The 25,659-nt window shown below is 40.6% G+C and overlaps 1 protein-coding gene across 1 annotated transcript in view; it reads left to right on the top strand.

Moving 5' to 3' along the window:
• The window catches only part of CCDC6 (coiled-coil domain containing 6), a 40,562-nt gene extending 28,796 nt beyond the window's left edge, over nt 1–11,766 (top strand). Inside the window, exons 5-9 of the mRNA XM_035138100.3 lie at nt 1,594–1,754; nt 5,925–6,081; nt 7,216–7,316; nt 7,861–7,985; nt 10,216–11,766. Coding sequence (XP_034993991.1) covers nt 1,594–1,754; nt 5,925–6,081; nt 7,216–7,316; nt 7,861–7,985; nt 10,216–10,395 — 724 coding nt within the window. The 3' untranslated portion in view covers nt 10,396–11,766. The remainder of the gene's footprint in view (nt 1–1,593; nt 1,755–5,924; nt 6,082–7,215; nt 7,317–7,860; nt 7,986–10,215) is intronic.
• Nucleotides 11,767–25,659: the final 13,893 nt, after the last annotated feature.

The raw sequence follows: 25,659 nt of genomic DNA, 5'->3' as shown, positions 1-25,659 counted from the left end.
CCTGTGACGAGCTTCGCCTTAATGTTACGAAACTCACTTGAAAACAAAAACATTAATATTCATGTAATAATCCTGACTAGTCTGGATCTTCATAGGAACTGACATTTTGCAGCATTCAGTGGATTTCACAGAACTACTCAAGTCTTTGAGGCTATGAATATTTGTGATGGTGCTGTTGTTAATCTAGTTAATGAAGAGGTTAGAGCCTCATGACAGTTTATTTGATCTTTCAGATCACATTGAGCTGGAAATGCTTTTTTAATGGCTTGGCTATGTGATATAGTATGTCATGTGTTTTTTTGCTCCAGTTTGCTTGAAATGTTGTTGTTTTTAAGCATGGAGTTCTCAGTGCTAGCTATGTGGTCAAATTGTGGCCATCTGATTTATTGGATAGATTTTTTTCTTAAAATACAAAATGAGCAAGAAATTGCTTTTCATATTAGTGATATGTAAAAGGAACCTTAAAACAACTTTTTGAATACATTAATGTTGACTTGTCCATTAAGAGCATGTGAAGACACTAGGTGAATTAAAATGATAGTTTTCAAAGTGGTAACTTAAATAAAGTATTCATCTAGCCATGTTGTAATTTGATTATTTGAATTAGCGTCACAAGTATTGGGGAAAATTCAGCTAATCCCCTAAATCCTACTACAAATTTCTGATCAGGTTAAAAAAGAAATAAAACAAAGCTCATAAGATACCACCTCAGCAAGTATTGACTACAAGACTGAAGGTATGGCTGGTAATTGCATTATATTTTCCATCCATCATGTATCAGGAAATATGTTATTCAAATTTAGTGTCTGCCATGAACTAACTAGGTGGCCTTGGGCATTTGCCGTCCTTGTCTTTCAGCTCCAGACCCCCATTCTGCAATATGATAATAATTAGATTAAGTATCAGAAGCACCTTGAACATTCTGAAACACTATAAAAATGTTTGAAAGTGATGACTACTACATCAGTTGTAGCAGCAATGTGGACCCTGACATCTTAAATATATCATTAAAACTTCACTCTTCTTCCCATCAGCTTTGTTTCGTTTATAGGATCAATGCTGAGTGGTATTTTTACTTCTTGCACAGAGCCAGAAAGAGGGGAGTAAAAGTTCGGCCAGGTTTTTAAACCATTGTTAAAAGTAACCTATACTGAAGTCTTTAAACCTATTAGAGATTCTCTAGAATTCATCTGTGGCCTTCTCTATTGTCTGTTGATAGAAGAATACTAAAATGTGATGGCTCCTTTCCTTACATTTCTGTAAGGAAGTTTTAATACTGTATTTGCAGTTTGTTGAATTGGCAAAGCAAAGACTCCACATTAGGTAAAAGTATGGTCTGACAAACCATGGTTTGTCATTAAGTCCCCATTCCCTCAATGCTTTAGAAAACTCGCATGATCCCTGGTTGAAGCTGAATGGTAAACAACACACCATGTTAATTTTTCAGGAAATGAGTTTACCAGAAAAAATACTGACAATTTCAAACCACCTTGCTGTTTATCTGTTGGTGTAATATTACAAAGAATTGAAGCAGAATGTACCAGTTTGGAAGTTTGATGTCAGAAGATAAAATCTCATTTATCTTAATTTCAGAATTTTGCAGGAGAAATTAGACCAGCCTGTTTCTGCTCCTCCATCTCCAAGGGACATATCAATGGAGATAGACTCGCCAGAGAATATGATGCGGCATATCAGGTTTCTAAAGAATGAAGTAGAGAGGTTAAAGAAACAACTCAGAGCTGCACAGTTACAGCGTAAGTCCTGTTTGCCTTGGCTATGTGGTCTTACTCATAATGCTGAGATGTGCTTTTCATGAACCGGCTCCTTTTCAAGTTGAAAATAATAACTCGAGGCCCAAGTCAGAAATGCAGTAATTCATTTGTAGTATGCTAAACCACTTTCTTTTGTTCCGCTTGGGTAGCTGAACAAATTTTAGTTGGACAAATCCTTTGGGCAGAAACAATTTTGTTACAAAGTTACATGTGATCTTATACATTTGAATATGTCATCTTTGCTAAAATGCAATCATACTGCTTTGCCTTCAGTAAATATACAGTAGTACGCTAGTTTGATTGCTATAGTGAAAACATATTGGACAGTATCCAATGAAATATACACCCCACTTGCACCCTAAATCTGTTCTGGGGGTTCCCCAACCCTCTGGTGACAAGGAGAAGTTCCACTGCTCAAGCAGAAATCCTTGTGCCAGCAAAAGCACTTTAGTTGAACACCACCCGTAAGATTCTTCCAGAACCGTCCCTACCATTTTGCAGGGTGAGGAACCCTCAGTGCTGGGGGGAGGGGTACAAAGCAGCTTCCTCTTGAGTTATTCATTTGATTTCATTTATTAATCACTTCCCATCAAATAGCTCAAAGGGATTTCATATTGAAAGGGGGGGGAGGATAATGAAGACAGTTTAAAACTATTTTATATATACAAACAATCAAAAACATTTCCATGTGTAAAAAGTTAAAACAATTTCAGCTGCCAGTCTGTTCAGAGTCATTAGGTGGAATGGGGTGTGCCTAGTTTTGTCCTTCAGCCAGCAAGCAGTTTGGGGCCATCCCTGGGTCCTGCAACTGCCTAGGAGCATAATCTAAGATCGCTGGTCTTGCAACCCACATGCCTTTTGTACTACAACATCATAGCCTTCAAGGAACAAGTGTGGACATCTTATGGAGAAACACTGTCTTGCGCATTTAACGTGCACACGTGGTGACTAATAGTCCATAAATAACAATAAATAAGTGACCTATTGCCAGAGCAACAGGCATCAGTTCATTGCATTTGACAGAGCCTTGAATTTAATTTAATTTTATATTGAATTTAATTTAATTTTATATTGGCCTCATCCTTGCGATATCTGAATTTAAACAAATAGCTGTTCTTTAAAGTGAGATTTAACTGCGTGTGTCTATGGGTTTGGGGGCGGGTTTTAAGGGCGATATCCATTGTTGGTCATAGTTGGAATAGACCTATTGAAAAGTGGACTTAAAATATAAACTCTGAGTATGACTTTGTTGGATATCACCCATTGAATCTGATACTCAGAAGAATGTTTTTATTATTATTACTCCCAATTTTGGTTTCTCATCTGCATGTGGTGGGGAGAACAGAGACTTAAGTGTGCAAGAATGAAGGCTTATATCAGTTTTATTGTGTTTAGAGATGGGATTGGGGCAGAGGCTAAAGTCTGCCCAGGACCTTATCTCAGATTTAATATGAACAATAGTTTAATGTTATTATTTCCTTGGGGTGGAGTGGGGAAGAACTGTGCAAACAATTGCCAGTTCTCACTGCTCTTGGATGCCTGTGTAGTCATCTTGATGAATGTGATACCCCTGTTTGGTCCTTTAATTCTTACTCTCATATTTTTAATTTAAAATCTAATAAAGCATTTTGGAATAGCAGTGGATTTTTTCCAGCTTTGCTTTCTGGGGAATAATGTTTTGAATAAGATATTCTTACCATTTGGAGGAGAAAATACGTTGTATACTGAGACCTTGTATGCAAGTTCAGAAAATTAATATTCTTCATCCCTCAAAGGAGATGACATTAATCTCTTTGTACTTGTCAGTCTCTTCTATGCATTGCCTTTACTTTACTGTGCTTAAAAGTGGGAACAAGGGCTCTGAGTAATAGCTATGTGCAAATGCTGGCCTGATTTATTGCCACGAGGATGGATCTTGGTTTTGCTCTTCATCTTCTGAACATTCCGTTCTTCTCCTTGAGTGACCTGATGAACAAGTGAAGCTCTGCATGCGTGGATGTGGTTGATTTATCATTGCATATGCCACCAAAAGCAATCATAAAAAGATCCTAACTAACAGAAGAGCTGCAATAAAATACAGGAGGTCTTTGGGAGCTGCTGTAACTTCAGAATGGTCCAAATGACCTAGGAGAGAGTTCTGTTGTACCCTTGTCCTGTTTGTGGGCAGTTGATGGGCCACCATGAGAACAAAATGCCTTTGTCCTCGAGTAGCTTTTCTCAAGGTGTGAGACTGAGGAAGAGGGAAGCTCTCCCAGGTGAGAGCTGCGATGATTCAGTTCTCTGTATGTGGATTGAAAATTAAAGATCTCATGGAGGGCTATATACACAACTCTGTGCTTCATTATATTATTTTATTTCTCTTCTTCCTTTTTTCTTTCTTTCCTCTCCCTCCTTTATTTTTCTTTTTATGTTGTTATTTTGAATAGTGTTTTTATTTATCATATGTTGAAAATTCTTAATAAAATGGATTTATAAGAACAAACTGTCATTGGCCTGACCAATAGGGCTCTTCTTATCTCTGCCATCAAATTTCAGCTGGGACTGAAATTAATTCTACTTGAATGCCCTCTCGCATTACCTTTCTGGCCCAGGAGCCTTTTCTCTGGGATTCCTCCCCACAACAGTGTTGCCCCATACCTCCAGGTCTTCTGATCTTGTTTCCGCATCATGGTGGTCATATGCAATGGGGGACATTTATGCAGTCAAACAGAGCTGGTGGGGTGCAGTCATCATGGTTTTTAACATTTATACACACAGCCTTTCCGTAAAAGATACCCCTAGGATTGTATTGGACAGTAGAGGCTTCTATACTCAGTCGTGAAATTTGCTGGGTGGGCCTTGGCCCATTCAGTGTATTTGAAGCTAACTTATCACACAGTTATTATTAGTTTGTTATTTATTAAATTTGTATACCGCCCTTCATCCGAAAATCCCAAGGCAGTTCACAACAGGGGGGAAATTAAAAATTGAGAATACAAAATACATAGTAGAATAAAAACAGACAAAACCAACAACCCCCCTCACTTTCAATGAGTATACTTTGAGTACAACCAACATTGGATACAGCCCAGCCTATCCAGGATGCTGATGGTCCCTCTTACCTCCCCAAAAGAATCAGCAGCATCACCAATATCATGAACAATTAATACTGTGTAATACAGTCACTAATATTGTTAGCAGTGAACCAGACTTGAGAGTTGGGGGGATGTTTTTGTGGTGGTGAGGATAATGATGATTTCCCCCTTTCACGTCTCTGTAACACACCACATCATCTTGCTAGTTATTTTTTTAATAATTTAATAATTTTAAATATTAGGCACTATTACTAGCAACAAAGCAAAATTCTGGTATAGGGAGGAGAGGTCAAGCCATCAACTAGTTAGTTACTAACCATCTACTCTTTTTGTGAAAATAAATTGGGTGGAATTCCAGGGGGAGGGAGTCAACAGATGCAAATAGGTAAATCATGCCTTATGCGCTTGGGGATTTCTGTAAGTGTGAAAGGGTTTCAAGTTTTAATTTATCCTTTTAAAAGGGTAATACATTTTAAATGATGCCTCGACCCAAACAGTTCTTCTCATTAATGTAGTAATAGCAAACCACTGCTGTCCAGTAGGTAGCAGTCTCTCCAAAATTAAAGCTTTCAGCTGAATGCCTGGTTCTAATTTCATCACTTCTTCAAAGTGGAGAGTCTTTCTGTACTGCTACTTGAAAATGGAGCGACAGATCTAGTTCAGACTACCATTTTAACCCAGAATGGGAAGCCTGTGGCCATCCAGATGTTGTTGGACTCCAGCTCCCATTAGACCCAGCTAGTATGGCCAGTGGTCAGCGATGATGGGAGTTGTAGTCCATAACATCTGGAGGGCCACAGGTTCCTATCATTGACCCAACCCATCATTTAATACTTGCAAATCAGCCTGCCTGACCAAAAAGACCAAAAACTTCCATTTTCCCTTTACAATGAACTCTGCATCTCTGCTACATATGAGCTTGTCAAATGGGGGTCGCATGGGATCAAATCAATCCACATTCTCATCACTTGGCAAAGGCAAGATCAGAACTCTAAACATCTACCTGTATTTTACTATGCCTCCAGAACAAAACTTGAGTTTAGTAATAAAAAGGCTAATCAAATTTTTGATTCTTCAGATTCAGAGAAGATGGCACAGTATTTGGAGGAAGAACGCCACATGAGAGAAGAGAACTTAAGGCTCCAAAGAAAATTACAGAGAGAGATGGAGCGAAGAGAAGCCTTGTGCAGACAGCTGTCAGAAAGTGAATCGAGTTTGGAAATGGACGATGAGAGGTTTGTGTTGCCCGTATATTTAGGTGCTGCAGTAAGAAATCAAAAGCAGTCTAAAAACCAGGTTTCTAAATATGGTACTGCCATAAAAAAAATGACATCCCTTGTCAAGTTTCCCCCCTCTGTCATGTATTGGACGCTGTCCTTTATGTCCCGTATTATTACTCTGCGCATTTCCCATCAGCTGACTTGGTGGAGCTAGGGAGGGGAAAGACAGCATAATGATACTGGGAGACAAGGTAAGTTGTAATTAGCTGTAGGGCAGGGGGGCGGGTTGTGACAGGTCTGATGTTTTAGGCAGCTGTCCAGTGTAGGGATAACTTAGCAAGTGATGTATATTAAATCAAAGTAACAGTCGAGCCATTCAGGCCAGAGCATAACAAGATTTGAGCTTCTAAAAACTGACCACTCTTCTCAGTTCCTTTTGAGTAGCAACTTCTTGGTGCACTTCCTGGCATTTGTGAATTAAGCTAGTCTGTGTTGAGGACTGCCGAGAGGAAGGAGCACACAATAGATCTGTTATGGCTGGCACCCAGTCAGATGAATCTGAGTCCCTTCTGCATTTCGTCACTGCACTGGCTTCAATTGATATGCATAACTTTGCTTATGAACAATTCCTCGGAAAGAAAGCAAACACACATAACACACTGCGGTAGAGCTTTCCTTGCTTTGTCATTGAAGGGAGGCATTGCCTTTCTGGAAATGGTGCTTCCCACCATTTAGTTCTCGCATCAGTACTTTTGTAAAATAAATTACTACTTTAAAAACCTTTTAAAACTAGTTGATCACCAACCTAGACGGCTTTATTTAGAAGAGGATTAGACCAACTCATTTAGGATAAGGCTATCCATGGCTACTAGCCCTGATGGCTATGCTCCACCTCCATGGTCAGAGGTAATAATACTTTCCAGTTGCTGGAAACCATAGGAAGGGAGTGTACTCCTGCATTCAGATCACGTTAGTTCACCAGTGATTTAACTAAACATTGCAGCCTTGCTAACTACTGATGCTGCTCTAGTATCTTCCAGTATTTGTCTCGTGGTACACAGGACATATGCTGGAGGGGAACCTAAAAATAAAACTTAAGCAATAGTTCTTGGAAAGAGGAAACTCATCCATGTTTATCTCTTAAAATAGATATTTTAATGAGATGTCTGCACAAGGATTAAGACCACGCACTGTGTCCAGTCCAATTCCATATACACCTTCACCAAGTTCTAGCAGACCTATATCACCTGGTAAATATATGCACCACTTTCTTCTTTATTTTTAAATGTATTGTGATAATATTTATATTTATCTAATCTTTCTTTTTACAAAAGCATTAAGCGGAAACTTTTGATGTGTCCTGAATTCTGTCAGAGCTTTTGTGTGTAGTTAGCCAGTAAATGGGATTGAAACATTTTAAATGCATGGACGTATTGGAATGCATACTTTTTTACTAAATTTGTTTGTAAGTTTTGTCCTTTTTTCATAACCCTTCAGTGTAGCTTAGGAAGCCCAGCTGTTGGTGGTGAGAAGCAGATGTGCAGGACCCAACTGTGTGAGAAATATGGTGCTAAGTGTTTGGAATGGGGCAGGCTAGAAATTAAAATAACTCAATCATACCTTGCTTTGTCAATTCCACTAAGCATAATAATTGTGCAAACAGGTGTCCTAATGCACTTTGCTCAGGTTAGGAGATAATGCCTGTTGCTTTCTTTTTTATAAGGTGCTGGGTAATTTGGTATCTGAGCACATTAGCATTTGTAAACCTACACGGTCTTGCTTTCATTATTTTAGGTCTCTCGTATGCAAGTCACACAGTTGGCTTTACTCCCCCAACTCCACACACCAGAGCCGGCGTGTCTTATTATAACAACCCAGGCCTTCATGTGCAGCATATGGGACCATCCCATGGTGTTACAGTGAGTATTTAAGAACTGAACATCATAATCTCTTACACATTTTTGCGGGGAGGGGGAATATATATTCTATGCTTGTTCCATTTAAGTGTCTTCAACCAGACCGCCATTCATTCCATGCTTCCCTTTTTGCACTAGATAAAACATTTAGATTTTTGCTCCAGGATAAAGAATAGTGCATGCCTTCCTCCCTCACTTCCAAAATCAGTAATGACTGTGACCTATAGATGGATCTGTTGCTGCAAGATAGTGTGGCTCAGATTTGGGGGCAGGATAGTTTCACCTACGACCTACCTACCTCCATCAGGTGCCTTTCATGCGCCAGTTCAGCTGCTATGGTTTCCTATAACATTCAGTTTATTAACTGCTTTCTACTTAAATAAAAAGGTTTTTTTATAAAAAGAAGAGGAGGAGGAGGAGGAGGAATAGTACCAGGAGCAGCAAGTGTTAGAAATGAAAATGGTGGAAGAAAGAAGCTTGGCTACATTGAGGATCAGAGCAGTGATATGATGAAAGTAGTTCCTGCTCCCCAAGAGAGAAATGCTGCTTTTCACATCTTTCACCACCTTGACAGATGTATCATCCCATATTTTTCCAGGATTAGGTGTTCTTGTAGATATCCTACATATACTGTCATTCAGTAATTGTGTACTTTCACCCATTTTCTGCCAAATAGACTAGAAAGATTAGACCTCTTTGTTAAGATCTCCAGCTGTCTGAGTGTATTCCGGTCTGAAAAGCCAGGAAGCCTCGGAGCTGGCCCAACATACTTACTTATTGGCTCTGAGCCTGCAAGGCCCACCAATGCCCAGTCTCTTTCCCCACTTTGTATTGGGTTCCTGGACAAGCAAATCATCTGTCCCTTGCAGTTCTTTCCATTTTGGACGATGGTTTTCAAGCTTTTGACTCCAAGCTTTTGACTGAGAGCCAGTGTGGTTTAGTGGTTAAGAGCAGTAGACTTGTAATCTGGTGAACCGGGTTCGCGTCTCCGCTCCTCCACATGCAGCTGCTGGATGACCTTGGGCTACTCACACTTCTCTGAAGTTTCTCAGCCCCACCCACCTCACAGGGTGTTTGTTGTGGGGGAGGAGAGGAAAGGAGATTGTTAGCCGCTTTGAGACTCCTTCGGTTAGTGATAAAGCGGGATATCAAATCCAAACTCTTCTTCTTGTCTTCTTCCATTCTTAGTTCCATTCTGTTTCCTCAGTTTTCACAGACTCATAGTATTATAGAGTTGGAAGGGACCCCAAGGGTCATCTGGCCCAACCCTCCACAATGCAATTGTGGAGCTATGATGATAATGATGATTCACTGCTCAGCCACAAGGGGAGAAGGGTAGCAACAGTGACGTTATACCTATTGACTCACTCCCAAACAAAACTCTGGCAAAGGGCTCCATAGGCCTCTTCCACCGAATGCAAACAGTGATAAAGGCTTTGTGATAGTTGAGAGCAGGGATGGGTATAAGGGGAGAATCCTTGATAGAGCCTCTTGAGGGGCAGGTTTTGAAACAGTCCTTTCCCTGAGTATCATCTGGAGAAAAAGTGGTCCAAGAATTGGATGGAGTGAGGTCAGGAGCTATGATGGGAAGCCTTTGGAGTCCTTGACCTTCGATTGCTTATCTCTGTAACAGTTTCTCTTAAACATTAAAACAAAAATACAGTTAACATCTAATCGATACACTTAAAGAGTTTCCTCCCCTCACTTGTAACTTCCTTCCTTCCTTTTTTAATTTACTCCAGCCACAGTCCAAAGCGAGGAAAGTTGTGGTTAGTGCCAAGAAGGAATTGTCTCAAAACCATGGTTTGAAACTATTGGTTTAGTGTTCAGCTACTACATCATTAGAGTTGAAACATTGTGTGTTGTTATCCAGGTGTAATTCAAATTCAGTTCTTCTAGAAAAGAGCCATTACTTTCAGCTGCTTTCAAGCTTTCTGCTACCATTTTGTATTTCCACTGTGTAAGTAGCATTTGTTCTTCTCATTTTGCCCTGCATGGGACACGTCATATGATGGCAGCATCGCAGTATCCTGCTAAGAGGACAGAGGGCTATGTACAAAATAGTCAACGGTTGGAAAAGTCCAGCTTGAGACCCATGTTACTTTTTCCCCTGTTTGAATTTCCCCACCAGGAATGAATTTTAGTTTAAGTGTGTCAAAAGGCGAGAGTGTCCCTGTCTTGTAACATGAGTCTATGCTGGTCAAAACTCTGGCTCCGTTGTTTTCTTTCACAGAGACCATCGCCCCGAAGAAGCAACAGCCCTGACAAATTCAAGCGTCCCACTCCTCCTCCTTCTCCCAATACACAGACCCCGCTGCAGCCTGCCCCTCCACCTCCGCCACCCCCTGTGCAGCCTGCGGTCCAGTCGCCAGCCACTTTTCAACATTCAATGCACCCTTCTTCTCAGCCTTAGTGCATGTGCTCAGCAAATCTGTATTCCGAGTTGGACTCATAACACAGAGCAGTTTACTACAAGCCAAAGGCTTACAATGGTATATTTGGATTTGACTTATTTGCACTGAAGTTTTTGAGGCTTCACTGTTTAATTGTGTTGTACAAGTTTGTCCAAGGCTCAAATGTTAGCACATCTCCTACATGGAAATCCCTTCTGTGCAAGGGGGTGGGGGAAACATGAAACCTGCATGTAGATAATCACATGAATACATGTGGTGGTTTTCACGGTGGGGTTTTTTTTTAACATGGATGTGCTTTCCACGTAGGAAGTGTGCTGTGTTTGAAGTTGCCGTAAAACGCAGCCAGTGTTGTGGATCTGCAACACTAATTTTAAATTAAAAGAAAAATTCCATCAGTGTTTTACTTGAACTTACATGTCTGTCCATCCTCTGGCTGGAACATTTGCTACTTTGTTTGGTATTATGGCATTGCTTTGCTGAGCTCCCAAAGCTTTATATATATATTATTTTTTCTTTTCCCCCAGGCTTCTAGGTTTGTAAAATAAAAGGGACAGCTTTTTATATTTTTTCATGACAACTTGCATATAAAATTACAGGCACGAGCTGTATGTTACGAACTCCTAAATATTATAGTGTGTTTCAAGCATATAAAGTAAATCAGCACTACAGTTCAGTAATAAAAAAATACAGCTTTTAGTGCAAAAGTGAAAGTCTGACACCTTAATGCCCAAGCTCACTTTTTAAAAAATAATAATTATCCCTTAATTTTCCGACACAGCAGCAAACATACATTGACAAATCCATACCTTTTCTCCAGTGTGTGGTACAGTCTGAAGTACAATGTGGGAAGCCTGACTTGTCAGAGTATATAGAATGTATTGATCCATGGACCTTAAAAGTTGATTGTTTCATTTCTCATTCATGTTGACCTGTAAAACTGTCCGTACTGTTGTTTTCATCACAATGATCTTCTATAAGTGTGGTTCTGCCAACAAGATCCTTGTGGCTGATTAAAGTGTGCTCTCTGCTTTAGAAAAGCAAATTGTATTAAAAAGGCTGATTTCCCCCCCCCTCCCCTTGTTTAAAATATATTGTGTGACACCCCCCCTCCTGAATGTTTGAACCAATATTTTAAGCATTCAAAGAAAAATCAGAAGAAAATATGATTGAAGGTGCACATTATAGCAGCATATTGGTGTAACAGCCGAAAATGTTGTATTGCTTGGTAGAAAAGGAACAGATTGCAGAGAAAAGTTAGATGACAATAGCAAATGCATATTTAGCAGCATAAGCCGGTACAATGTATAAAGAAATGTATTCTGAAATACATTCTTTCCATTCATTTAGCACAAATAAATTGTTTGGTTTCACTTTGCAGTGTAACAAAGTGTCACTTTTTTCGCCTCGGTAGGGCACCTATCTACTTACGCAGGTGCTTTTTTCTTGGTGCTCCTGCTCAACAGCTTTTACATAATGTGGATTAATTTTTAAAAAAGCAACAACCAAAAAAAACAAGCCTGAATTTGCACAGCTCTTATATGGAATTCCCCTTAAGCCAACATCAAACCACAGATCAGGCCATTTCGACAGTGCAAAATATGAATCCAAAAATAACCATGGTGGTGTTGAAAAAATCTTGGCTGCAGCTTGTGGTGAGGAGGGAGCTTGACCACAGATCCCAGTTTGGGCTACTTGCTCCACCAAACCTCAGCTTAGCTTCCCACAGCTTAACAGGGGAAAGGACTAGGGAGGAGTAAAGCAGCTGAAAGCACCTCTCCAGAAGCCCACAAATTTATGTGGTCTCCCCAAAACAAGGTTTAGCTTACCACGTCATGTGAACCAGCTCTCTGTGTGTTGTTAACATTCTGTTTTGGTGGCTTCTCTTGAACAGCCATAGAACCGGGTGGAAGTCTGGTTCCTTGTGAACCAGAATTGGCAAATGAGCCTTAGAAGTGCAACTCCAATTCCATGAAATTCTCCCCTCACTGTTCAGCCTTGATTAAGTGGTATTTTTGCACAGGTACGAGCCACAGTCAAAGGGGGTTCTCATTTACCTGGGATCTCATTTCAAGTTGCACTCCGAGGTCCCGGGTAAATGAGGTATGTGGGGAGTCAAAGGTGACATTTCACCTGACTAGAAATAGTCCATATTAGTCACCATTATTGCTTTTGATTATCCATTTAACAAATAGAAAATGCATTTATTCCTTAAAAGTAATAACTTGTGTCTATTGCGGGCTGCTTAACATCTAATTCTGCTCCCACATTTTCTCCTTGTGTAGTTTTGTGTGTGTTTCGACAAATGATGTTATGTTATGTTGGTTGTAACTTAGAAAGCAACAGTGGAACATGGATGGACAACGGATGAGGTTCTGTTGTGGTGCTTAAAAGCCAAAACAGTGCAATTTAACTTTAATCCGGGAATGCTGTCTAAAACTGAAGTCCTGTAATCCAGTTTGAGCATCTTTTATGTGTGCTGTGATGAATTTTCCCCCATTTGTTCGTCTTCTGATACTCATTAGCTGAAAACCAAGTAAAAAATAGAGTGGTATGCATTCTTATTCAAATAAGTATTGGCAGATTTGTGCAGCTAAGAATTTGTACCTCAACTTTTATACAGTCATCTGTAGGCTAGAGAAGCTCATTCAGACTAGAGCTCCCATTCTATCAAGGGATTCTTTTTTCTTGTCTTACACAACTAGAACAAGGTATCTTGTTGAATTGTTGTTGACCCCTTATACTTCTGACGTCACCACGCTGCCTTTCTCAGAGTTGCAAAGCCTCAGCTTTCAGCTGCTGCTCAGTTTCCTCTCTGGTGTAGCAGTCACTCTGTGCTGCAAACACTTCTTCACTTGTTCTAATTTCCTGTTTCAACTTGCTAGACTAACCAGCCACTCTTACTTTGAAGAAGAAGAAAAGTGCTGCTACAGTGAATGTCATCTGGTTATCTCACCAGCAGACTTGTTTGCATAGCATGAGCAGGGCTGAGAGGCAGATAATCCAAAATGCATTGTTACTGGTAGTTTGCTTGACATTTTATGGAAGCAGCTACTGTATGTGGATTAAGACATAATCTGGTGGAACCTCATTTTCTTTCCCAGCATTGCTACTAGAAGTGATTGGATACTGTTTCTAAAGCACATTTCAACTGAGAAAAACACTCCCTGAACTTTTTTTTACCATTCTCAAGAAGGTAAAACATAGCTGATTGTGTAGGGCTTAGTGGTTATTTTTGTATCCCCTATATTGTTTGTATTCCTCCCTTGCACAGAGTTTGGAGTGAGGGTGGTATGCTAGATCGTTAACGGCCTAGCTGTTAAATCTGTATGTGTAAAATTGAGTTCCTAGAATGAAAAGTGACACAGAAGGGATGCTGCTCAGTTCTCAATGGCTAGGGTCACTAGGGGGCAGTGAGCATCATCAGTGATGTCGCCTTCTGTGGCACAAAAGAGGAACCTATGGTCCTCCAGATGTTGGACTCTTGATCCCATCAGTCCCAGTGAGCAGGAATGATGGGAGGTGTAGGCCAACATCTGGAGGATGCTAGGTTCTCCATCCCTGTTCTGTGCAAAGAGTAGCCATTGCACTGGAGGCAACAGAAGGGGGCTGGGCGAACCTGGAGATTATTTTGCAGTGCTGTGAGGCATCTAGAAGAGCTGGAGTGAATCCCAACCTTCCATTCCTGCTCTTCAAATCTTCATACCTTTCGCTAGTAGCAAGAATACTTGGTGTTCATATTCTGTTAGTGGTCAGGAAGCTTCATAGACAGGACTGTGAGGTAGATCAGTATTCTTAACTCTCTTGGACCCTTGGGAACGGAATGTGGAACTAGATGTGCACTGGTCGTCTCCTGCAGGGCGGTTCCTTGTTGGCTGCTTGTCAAAGATGGAATTTATGGTCTTATATAAAAGTGGGGACACATCATGGGAGCAACTCGGCTACAGGAGCCTGCATGCTCAGCCTTCTAAAGGAGCTGCAAAGCACTGCATGTCATACAGGTAAAAGTACAGCTAAGCCCTTTACCCTTAAATGAAAGATTCACACATCTTTATTGCCAGTTCCTTTTGCCAGTAGCCTTAACGCAACATATCTCAGCCTAATGTCAGAGGGTGCATTTCTTTCTGTTTAAACAGGAACAATTTTAGCAGACTTTAATGAGCTGTAGCTGTCATACCAGCTTCATTTAAATGAATGTATAACTCTGTTTGCCTCTTTCCAAAACAAGCAGAAGCCATGACAACATATTAAAGTATCAAGTCAAATTCCTCAACCTATTAAGTAACTCACTAGGATTATTTCCTGGTATTCAGGAAGAGGGGGGGTGTTTGTTTTTTTTCTAAATCACAGACTAGTTTAATGCTTAATTCCTGGAGTGTAAATAAGGATTTGAAAACTGTTGAAGAAAACTTCCCCTTGTGCTGTGAATTTGGACTTCTGCCAGATGCATATTTTTTCCCTTGCTTATACACTTAAATCACATGGAACAGAGTTTTTGGGTTTCTACCATTTCAGACTGTAAATAACGTGGAGGATTGTTAAAAAAAAAAACATGAACAAAAAAAGCACCTGCCATTGGAAATTGCATGTCTGCAAAATTTTTAGAATCCAACCTTCAAGTGACAGTTTTCTGTCTGTCAATAATCTGTAGCGCACCCTCACATAAAGCAAGGCATGCACACATATCCTGACTGGTCCCTAATGGACCTGCCTGTGCTGTTTGAATCCCCATGCACCATGAGGCTCACTGGGTGATCTTAGGCCAGTCACACACACTCAGCCTAACCTACCTCACAGAGTGATTGAGAGGCTAAAAAGGAGAGCTCCAGAGGAGTCTGTACCTTCTGGGCCACACATTATCTGAATAACCCATTCCTGGCTTCAATTTATTGGCCCTGGCACAGGTGGCGTGACAGCGTTCCCATGCCCGTGATAAAGTTGTCTGGTGTCCGCTCCTGGCAAATACCAGGGTCTGTGGTCCTCAGAGGGCCTACTGTGGCTGTAGACAGCTTCCCTTTTTTGAGGGCGAAGGAATACATATTTTAGAGCCCAGCACTCTGACGCAGCCAATCCCCTTCTTCATTACCTCGTAATGCTGCTCTCCCTACATTTCCCCAGAGGCATTCCAGAAAAATCAAGAAGGTTGCAACAGGAGGCTGAACTCCTGCTCAGCACCAGAGACTGCTGCCATTTTCTCCTTTGCAGCCCAGTAAATATTTTTGTGGAGTGAGAGGAGGGCACCTATAGGTGGTATTTAACACCAGTTAAATTGGCCAAAATGTAAATGAATGTTGGAAATGTAAGGAAAAGGAAGGTACTTTTTACCATATGGGGGGGGACATGTAAAGAGGTAAAAGCTTTCTGGGAAATGATATATAATGAGTTAAAATGAAATGTCTAAAAACACTTTTGCTTAAAAACCAGAATCTTTTTTTTACTGAGTACTGTATAGTGGGTAGAGAGATACTGAGACAAGATAAAAAAATTGTTCTCCTATGCAACAACTGCGGCAAGAACTTCGTTAGCCCAAAGATGGAAACAACAGGAGTTACCAACAAAAGAAGAGTGGCAGATGAAGCTGATGGACTTTGCAGAACTGGCGAAACTGAAGGGAAGAATCCAGAGCCAGCGAGACCAAGCATTCCAAAAGGACTGGAACAAATTTATATTATATTTGGAAGACAATTGTAAGCAATTGACATCAATAGCAGGGTTCTCTGAAGATTTGTAAAATGAAATTGCTACCTATTCAGGTTGAGAAATATAATATTTTAGGTAATGATGCAACAATGATAGGAAACAAAGCAAAATGTAAAGATGTAAAGTTTAATTTTGTAAACCATCAAATGGGAGGGAGAAAAGTCAGACTCAGTTGAGCCAAAGAGATAAAATAGGGAGGGTACAATGTTATGTAATGTGATTATATGTAAAACCAATAAAAATCATTTATTAAAAAATAAATAATAGGAGGGCACCTTGACCAGGACCTCTTCAAACCTGAGGCAGTCCTGTTCTGCGCTGAAGTCTTGAAAGCAGTTGCATCTGAGAATCTGCACCCATCTCAGCCAAATTAGCTGACCCTTATCTGTGCTTCTGGCTAAGAAATATAGCCTGGGAAATGTCCAGTAAGATGAAAGTGTGTGTGTACTTGTTCATGTTGCCTCTTGTACAGCTGGAGGGCATGGGACCTATCAACAAAAACTAGTGTGAACCAGCTTCAGGGTTTCTTCTGTGAGATTTTGTATATAGAAATACTAAACAGATTGTGATGCCAGTAAAAGTGAGGAGTTAAACTATGTCACCTTTCATGTGACTGTTAATTTAGATGGGTAAAAGAGAAGCAGAAACCTGGTCAAAATTAGTATGTTGTGAGGGTGACTTGCTGTGCTGCTGCCATTGCTGCTAAATTATTATTATTTTAAATTGGATTTCGTTTCCATTCCAAGGTGGGTCAGAACACTGATCTTCAACTGGTGGATTGGTACCTAAAAACAGGCCACAGCCTAATTGCAGCTTAGGTCACAGCAGGGGCACTACCACCGTATAAATACATTTTAAAAAATGTATTTTGTACGGTGGCGGTGTGCTGTTGTCAGTTAAGAAATGATAGCTAAATGCGTGTTTGAGTTAAATTTGGGTGCCAGATCAGAAAAGGCTGAAGGCTGCTGGTTTGCAACAATGTAAGAATACAAGATTAAAATCAGTTGGAACAATACAGAGAGAGGCCCAAGCTACACACAGGCTTCTCTCTCTTTTAACAGTGCAATCCTACACACTTTTTACTTGGAAGGAAGGCCATTAAAGAAAATTAGGCTTTCTCCCTGTTAAGTGACTTAAAGACTGCTGCTTAAAAAGTTGGTCAGCCACAATTGTTATGTAAAGGTAGGTTGACTTCCAGTATCAGAATGTACACAACTACTCTTGGAAATCAATGTTGCCTTTCCCTATTGCCATGCTTAAAGGACAGGGGGAAGAGACATGGAAGGTCATCTTATAATTAACTTTATGGAAGTATAAGCTTGACGTACTGTTGCTTTGATGTGGTCTTCCAATTTGGAATAACGGAAAGGGAATCTTGCAAAATTCCAGAAGTGGAAATCACAACCACCCTCTTAATTATTATTGGATTATTGTAATCTCACCTTTAGGCTGCAGGGCATTGCAGAAAATAATTCTATGCAGTCTGTACGGGAGTATAAGAAGAATTGGGAAATGAGCCAATAACCTGCTAGGCCATACTCTCTCCTCCTGTTATGCTTTTGGCGAGCCAGTCAATTTAGTTTCCAGTTAAGTGCGTTTTGTCAAAGCAAATTCAGAAAGCACAATCAAAATAATCGGGTTTCTTATGATGCTTCTTATGAACTTCTTTCAAAACAGAATATTGTAACTTTAGAAGCAACAGATCTTTACAAATAAATAAATAAAAATCCAACCATCTGACAGTCTTGATGTTATGAACTAGCAGGACACCAAGAAAGAGGAAGAGGGTCCCAGCAAGGGGTGCAGCCATAATTTGTACACACCATGACAAGCTGAAGATGGGGAAGAGGAGGCTGGGGACTTAGTAGGTACTCAATGGGCATCAGAGGATGTTTGTGGGAGCCAGGGAAAGTGGACACATCACCAAAACTGGAGATGCCCCCTTCTCCACAAACATGACAAGCTCTGAGCAGTTGTGAACAGCAGGAAGTACACTTTAGGAGACTTGAGGCAAGCAAGAGAACACGGCCCAGCTTGATTAAGCTCACAGCAGGTGATTACATGCTTCGTTAAGGGGAGAGCTACTCAGCTGGAGCAAGCTAAGGTGCATCAAATAAGATTGGGAAGAATAAAAAGAGAAGCAAGGCAGAGACACTGTGTCTGCTCAACTTTGACCATTGATGTACCCTCTATTGACTGTTTTGGGAACTCCACCAGACTGATTTCAACACTAACCTTAGGATTCTAACCCTGGATCATCTTCAGAGACAGGAACCTGGCTTTACGGTTTGACTTTGAACCTTTCTCATTGCATTGGAACTTAACTTGTATTTGACTATGGGACTGCTTGATTCCTCTCTAGTGTTGCCCTCGAGACTGTGGTCAACAGAACTTTCTGCTTAGTGCAAGCAGTGAAGGCAGTAGGGACTTATCTCAGAGTACGCCAGCATTCGGGACACTTGGTTGGTTTTTGCATATACCAGCAATGGTTCTGAAGGTGCAGGAACTCTGCTCTTGAGGCTATGCTTGCAATGATGATATAATCTCTTGTCACTTTTGAATGTAATATACAGTGAGGAGATGTACCTGATACCTGTCTGTCGTCATCCCCCAAGCTAGATGACTCTGAGGGTTCCTTCCAGCTTTGTGAATCTATGTTCTATATCCAAAGCCAAACATGTTTTTGACACATACTTTCCTTTGATGTTCCATGGGTGTGTTGATACCTTGAGAGCCCCATAGTATGGAATGAAGACACATGAGACCATCATCAAGCCAAAGTTAAGCAGGCTTGGGTCTGGTCAGTACCTGCCAGGGAACACAATGTACGTTCCTTTGGGATCCATGATGGAATGCTGGTGATTGTGATGAAAAACTCCCTATATAGTAAGGCCCCGAACAAAGCGACAAGTCTAGACATAGGAGTGTCCCCCTATAGATATGAAAAACCAAGATCAGTCTTATCTGTGCTCTGCAGATGCCTCCCATCAGCCCCAGCCAGTAGTACAAAATAACTAGAACACACCAGGTTGGAGAAAGTGGATCTACATCATTCCACATTCAAATGCTGCCTCCCCTCCCCCTGACTCGGCAAATAGCTAATAAAAGCACGTGAGGCCATCTTATTGGAGTATTCCCCCACACACTAAAACAGGAAAACCCAATAAACAGGAAAACCCAATTCCTTTGCTTTTTGTGTGGGCAGCAAATGAAACTCAGGCCAGCTTCCGTTCACTTATCTGCAAACTGTTTTGCACCACTTTTTTTGTTTTGCCTATTTTAGGCTTTCTTATATGTAAAGCTTAGCTAGTTGATTTTGTGTTTTCTTTTCATTCTTGCAATTCCCCACTTCTGAATTACTTTATGCTTGGTTTTTGGATAAATGTATTTAACTGAACTCTGGAGGTGATTTGAGTTATTTGGCATAACCTAGGTTGGCTCTACACCCACCCCCTCTTAAACCTCTAGCTTGGTTTTGTGGAGTTTAGAGAAAGCTCTGTAAAATGTCCTCCAGAAATGAAAGCTGTAAGCCTGAGCTGTCTGTGTGCTCCAACATGGGGTGAAAGGACACTGTGTACTGTACGTAATATACCTTTAAAGCATATTTGAAACACATTCTTTCCCTCAAAGAATTATGGGTGCTGTAGTTTACACCTCACAGAGTTCCATTTCTGGAGAATAAACAAGTTGCAACCCACTGTTCACCTTGAAAGCATCTAATGAAACATTGGTTTTTTGGAATGGTTGTTGTTGATGATGTTGTTGTTTGTTGTTTTGGTAACCAGAAAATTGTTAAGAGCCCTGCTGGATCAGATCCAAGACCCAGCATCCTGTTCCCATAGTGGCCAACTAGATGTCTATAGGAAGCCTGCAGGCTTGAAGCAGTAAATTTAATTATATATTTGTCATTATTTAGAATCTAAAATTCTCTAATTTGGCAAAATTAATCTGTGCAAATTCAGTACTTGTTTGTGCAAAAGCATATGGTTACTTTGATGCAAACTTCACATGCAGATATGAAGTATTATCCAATATGAAGCTGTTATCCAAGTATTTTGGACTTTTGTAAGGGCATCTTAAAATCTAGTATTGGGCACCAGTGCTGACATTTTAGTTTGTTTTGGTTCACTTGCCACAGTAATGAATTATTTGCCTTTTAAAATAATGAAGGTTAATTTTTCATAGTATAATGCACATTATGTTCTCTTCATGATTGCAGCCCAGTCTCTTTGTGCTTACATATCCTCCTTCTATTTGCTTTTTTAAATTATTCTTGGTGATTGAATAAAATACAGTTTATTTTAGCATATATATATTTATGTTCTGCTAATAAAAGAAAATGAAGTTAAAATACCTTAGATATCCACTTTGTGCCCCTTACATTTAACTTGAAAGATACTTTTATCTGGGAGCAATTTAGCTTAATATATTGAACTGCTAGTGATTTCAAATTCTACCTGTAGCCTCGCCCTTTTTATCTGTCTAACTTAGGGCTGCATTACAATCTAATTTCCTGCATACGTAGAGTAAAATACATACGCCTTGCAAGTGCATTTTGTCACACATAGCAATAAACATGTGTCTATTTTACCGTATTTACTGGTGGGTGGAAATTCCTGACTGGCAAGCACATTTCTGTAGATTGTACATCTGGAAAATGTATGGCATGAGCTCACTTTCGTTTAAGAGGGTATCAGTGTACAAGGGTAGGTGCATTAAAGTGGTTCAGCAGTTTATGACTCCAGCTAAATTGCCCAAAAATAGTCAGGATATGAAAAAACTGTTTATCGGAAGAAATGTAAACGTACCAACGCTCTATTTTAAACACTTGGATTGTAAATAAACTGTTCAGAGAGTGGGAAATTGTCGTTTATTCCTAACTGAAGCCAGAAAGATACATTGTGTTGGGTTTTAGTTGACAGTCTGCCAGTTAGCAATTATCCTGTTGCTGGAGAAATGACATGCAACATGGAAAGTTTTAAGTTGTGACAGTTGGCTGTAGAATTCGGTTTTTAAACGGTTCAGTGGACTTAGAAACACCAGACTGTTAAATATCAGAATTGTTGTTTATTATAGGCCAACGAGCTTTCAGAATTCTAGAGGGAAACTGCTTTCTTGCAATCGGTTTTGCTCAGCACGTACTCCAATCAGTTCATGAATCCACAAACTCAAATGTTTGGCAGAAAGAGAAATCCTGTTGGCAATTTCTACTAGCCAATAACCATATCCGCCTGCCCACAGTGGGTATCTGCACCCCAAAAGGTGTCAATCCACACACCCCCACCTATCAAACATGACACATAAGTGGCTCACATAAATGTAAACAAGCTTTAATAATGAACTGAGAAAAAAACTGTAAGAAAGGTTGTCTCAGAGAAACTAAAACAACATCGAGAGGCAAGTCTGAGGCAATAAAACAAGAAGAGGCAGTTGGTCTCTCTCAACTGACATTCTTAACAGAACACGCACTGAAGGGAAGGGCTGATTCCAGAGCAAAAAAGCAAAAAAAAAATGCACAGGCCCCGCCTACCAGATACCAGGCACTCTATAATTCAAATTAGGCCCCAGTATTTTTCTTACAGGGAGAATCCTTTAAATAGGCCTGGGTACCACAGTGTTTTGTCCCTAGGGACCCAGGTGGCGCTGTGGTTAAACCACTGAGCCTAGGGCTTGCTGATCAGAAGGTCGGCGGTTCGAATCCCTGTGATGGGGTGAGCTCCCGTTGCTTGGTCCCAGCTCCTGCCAACCTAGCAGTTCGAAAGCACATCAAAATGCAAGTAGATAAATAGGAACCGCTACAGCAGGAAGGTAAATGGCGTTTCCATGTGCTGCTCTGGTTTGCCAGAAGCGGCTTTGTCATGCTGGCCACATGACCTGGAAGTTATACGCCGGCTCCCTCGGCCAATAATGCGAGATGAGCGCGCAACCCCAGAGTCGGTCACGACTGGACCTAATGGTCAGGGGTCCCTTTACCTTTACCTTTACCACAGTGTTTTGTCCCTACCATCTGAGTTCATTGATCTCTTACCTCAGGGCATGTAATCAGATAATCCTGCAACTGACCCCCCTACATTGTGTGCTACTCATGAGGAGACCAGACCTAAATTGGCATACCAGATTAAGTAAATCAGCATACTAGATTTGAACTAAAGAGCTCCTTTTATTTTCCAGTCTGCTGTGTCCATTTGTTCTCTCCCCTACTTTTAAAAATCCTTACTAAAACCCCATATAATGTCAAATGTTAAGGTTCACGTAATCCCCCACTTGCCTAGTTCTCTTGGTTCATGCTACAGGAATATAGGATTGGAGTTGATAGAGAAGAGCAGGCTGCTCTGATCTGAGTTGACTGCTCTGATCTCAGTTACACATATTTTTGATGAAGAGCTGAAAATTCTATTGTCAGTCATTGACCAAGAAAACTCAATATGTTCCTGGATCTTGTAATCCGGAATATAAGATTACTTGTTTCTTCCTAATTGCTCTGGGCGCTCTGTATTTTTACACTCAATTTAATTAACACTCACTCCCCTCTTAATTCTTTACCTTATCTTTCATCTTAACAAATAAACCCTGCAAACCACTTTTAGAAATTAGATTTCCACCCACATTGAATAAACAAAATATGTCTGGTCTTGTTTCGTTTTTTTAATGAGTAGTATATTTTTTAAGTAAAAAATTGAAATCCAGAAAAAAGGCATGAGGTTTTAACAACACAAACCTGCAATATCAAAATAAAAATGAGCATGTTTAGCCCCAGCAATTAAAAACAGCCTAATTTTTAAAAGCAATAAACTCTGGGCACATTTGCACTATGTTAAGCAGAAAGGAGTGGCACACTCCACAACCACAAACAACTTTTAATGTACAGTCATACCTCTTGTTGTGTTTGCTTAACGTTGCGGCTTTTCGAGTTGCGAACATGGCAAACCCAGAAGTGTATACTTCCGGGTTTCGCCACATGCACAGAAGCGTTCTGCATACTTTGCACATGCGCAGAAGCACGGCTCTATTTGTGGACTTTCCAGGGTGCAAATGGCACCCTGGAATGGATTGTGTCCGCAACTAGAGATACCACTGTACAGTAATGTGGAAAGCATATTTTCATTTAAAGTGGTACCTTGGTTCTCAAACTTAATCCGCTCCGGAAGTCCATTCCAAAACCAAAGCATTCCAAAAACCAAGGCATGCTTTCCCATAGAAAGTAATGCAAAATGGATTAATCCGTTCCAGACTTTTAAAAACAACCCCTAAAACAGCAATGCAATTTAACATGAATCAATGAGTCCATTGAAACAAAAACAATAATCAATGTACTGTACTATAAAATAAACAAGACAGTATTGTAGATGATAATTAAAATTATTATTTTTTCCTTACCTACACTGATGATGGTCATTGTTTGCATGGGGGGCTTTCATCCATTTCCGCAGTCACACAATCATTAGCTGAACTGGGTTCCACACAGTCACAAAAACAAATTAACCGAAAAAGCCTCAAAAACGCAAAATAAAGAGCAAAAACGAAAGCACCAAACTTAATCCATTCCAGAAATCTGTTTGACTTCTGAAATGCTTGAAAAACAAGGCACTGCTTCCGATTGGTGAAGGCGTCCTGGAAACAACAGCCGACAGCCACATCGGACATTCGGCTTCCGAAAAATGTTTGAAAACCGGAATACTTACTTCCAAGTTTTCGGCGTTTGGGGACTAAGGCATTTGAGTACCAAGGTACCACTGTACTATCTTATCTTACCTTCAAGCTGGCACACCGTTAACATTTTTTAAAAATCTAAAGCCATACAGTGTAAGTAAACACTGTCAAACAAGCTCCAGTTTTAAAAGAGGGTCAGTGTTGTGCAGTGGACAGCGTATCTGCGTTGTTGTATAACGATAACCTGTGTTCAAATCCCCAGACATGAAACTATTTGGTGACCTTGGGCTAGTCACTCACTCTCAGCCTGAGCTGACTCACAGGAATAGTGCTGAATGAGAATAAAACGGAATGGGAGCTCTTTGGATAAAGGGATTATTTAAAGAAAATAAATATGAATTAAAATGTGTATTATACTCTAAGCTTGCTTTCTAGAATATGTGCCTTGCTTACAGAAGCACAAGAGACAGGGCCGTCAAGCGGGTCGGGCGCCCTGGCGCCATGGTGCGCGGATTGCTCCGGCGCCCCTGCCCCATTTCTTCCTGCGGCTGGTGGGCGAGCGCAGCGTGGTTTCCACGCGGCTTCGCCATGCAGCGCCCCTCTGCCGACCTGGCACCCCGCGCCACCCAGCCTACCCGTAGAGCCGGCCCTGACAAGAGAGATCTGGACCCTGCTCATGAGTTGATGGCTGCTGTGGGTGGGAGGAGCTGGGGTAGACAGGAGTCCCATAGAAGAAGTCCTGATGAAACAAACATGTGAATTGCTGAAGTGTGGCTTTTGTTCCAAGCTGGATAAATCTGCTTGTGAATAAATAGATGGTATAGTTAACAGTGGTCTCTTATGAGGCATTGCATATAGGAGGCATTAGATCTGATTTCTCTTCGTCTCTCTCTGGGAAGGGTCTGCGCTTCTAGTTTTCATCACAGCTGCTGAGTTACTTAGCCCATTTCTAAATCCCACTGAAGTAAACATGCTATGCATTTTCATTTGAACCCTGCATTCAAGACTTAAAGTGTGCGCCTGTGTGCAATAGCAATTGTTTTGTTTTTTTGTAGATGTGCCATTTACTGGGATTTTCATTTCATTAGGCTAAAAGCTAGAGAAGGGCTAGGTTCTACCTCCCAAACATTTGCTAGGGATAGGCAAACTGGCACAGGTCAGTTACCCTGATGTGGTGTTCAGACAAATGAAATTTGTTTTATTTTTTCCTCGTTTGACTTCTTTTTTTATAAGTATTTTTTTTATTAAAGGTTTCTTGATTTACATAAGTATGTGCAATGTCTCTCTCTTGTATTTTTTTTTCCATTTATCATTTTTACAAATCAGTTTCATTTGTTGAGACAAAGAAGAGGAGAAGAGGGGTAGACATGGGGGAAGTTGGAGGGGTTGGGTGATGATGCTTCTATTTTACTTAATATGTGTAGAGTTTGATGTCATCGTTGCTTGTGTAGGTTCTCTTTTGTCCACTTGTGTTCCTTTGGTGGTGAGAGAAGTTGGGGTTGGCCTAGGCTAGGGTGGGGTTGTTCATTTGTGGTTGGCTGTGGTGCTCTTTGTTTTCATGTGTGAGTGAGGTGGGTGGGTGTTTTGGATCAGGTAAGCCATATTGATTTGTATGCTGTTGGTAGATTTTTGTCATTGTCTTGTTGGGCTGTGTGTGTGATGAAGGGGAGCCATACTAGGGTGAAGGCGTGTTCTTCTGTTTGTCCTCGTGTCATTTTCAGCTTATTGGTCAATTTTTCTAGTAAGGCTCTTTCCCATACTGTTTTGTACCATTGGTCCATGCTTACTCTTGAAAGGTCTCTCGAAGTGTCTGGTGATGATGTTTCTGGTTGCTGAGAGTAGGCTCGTTTGACTTCTTGTACTTGGATTCATAAGGCCGAGTACAAAATATATTCACTTCATGTCAAGCATGGATG

Source organism: Zootoca vivipara, chromosome 5 (assembly GCF_965207765.1).
Source record: "Zootoca vivipara chromosome 5, rZooViv2.hap1.1, whole genome shotgun sequence".
Taxonomy (NCBI): domain Eukaryota; kingdom Metazoa; phylum Chordata; class Lepidosauria; order Squamata; family Lacertidae; genus Zootoca; species Zootoca vivipara.
Note: the sequence above shows the minus strand (reverse complement) of the source record. Positions and strands in the feature narration are given on the sequence as shown.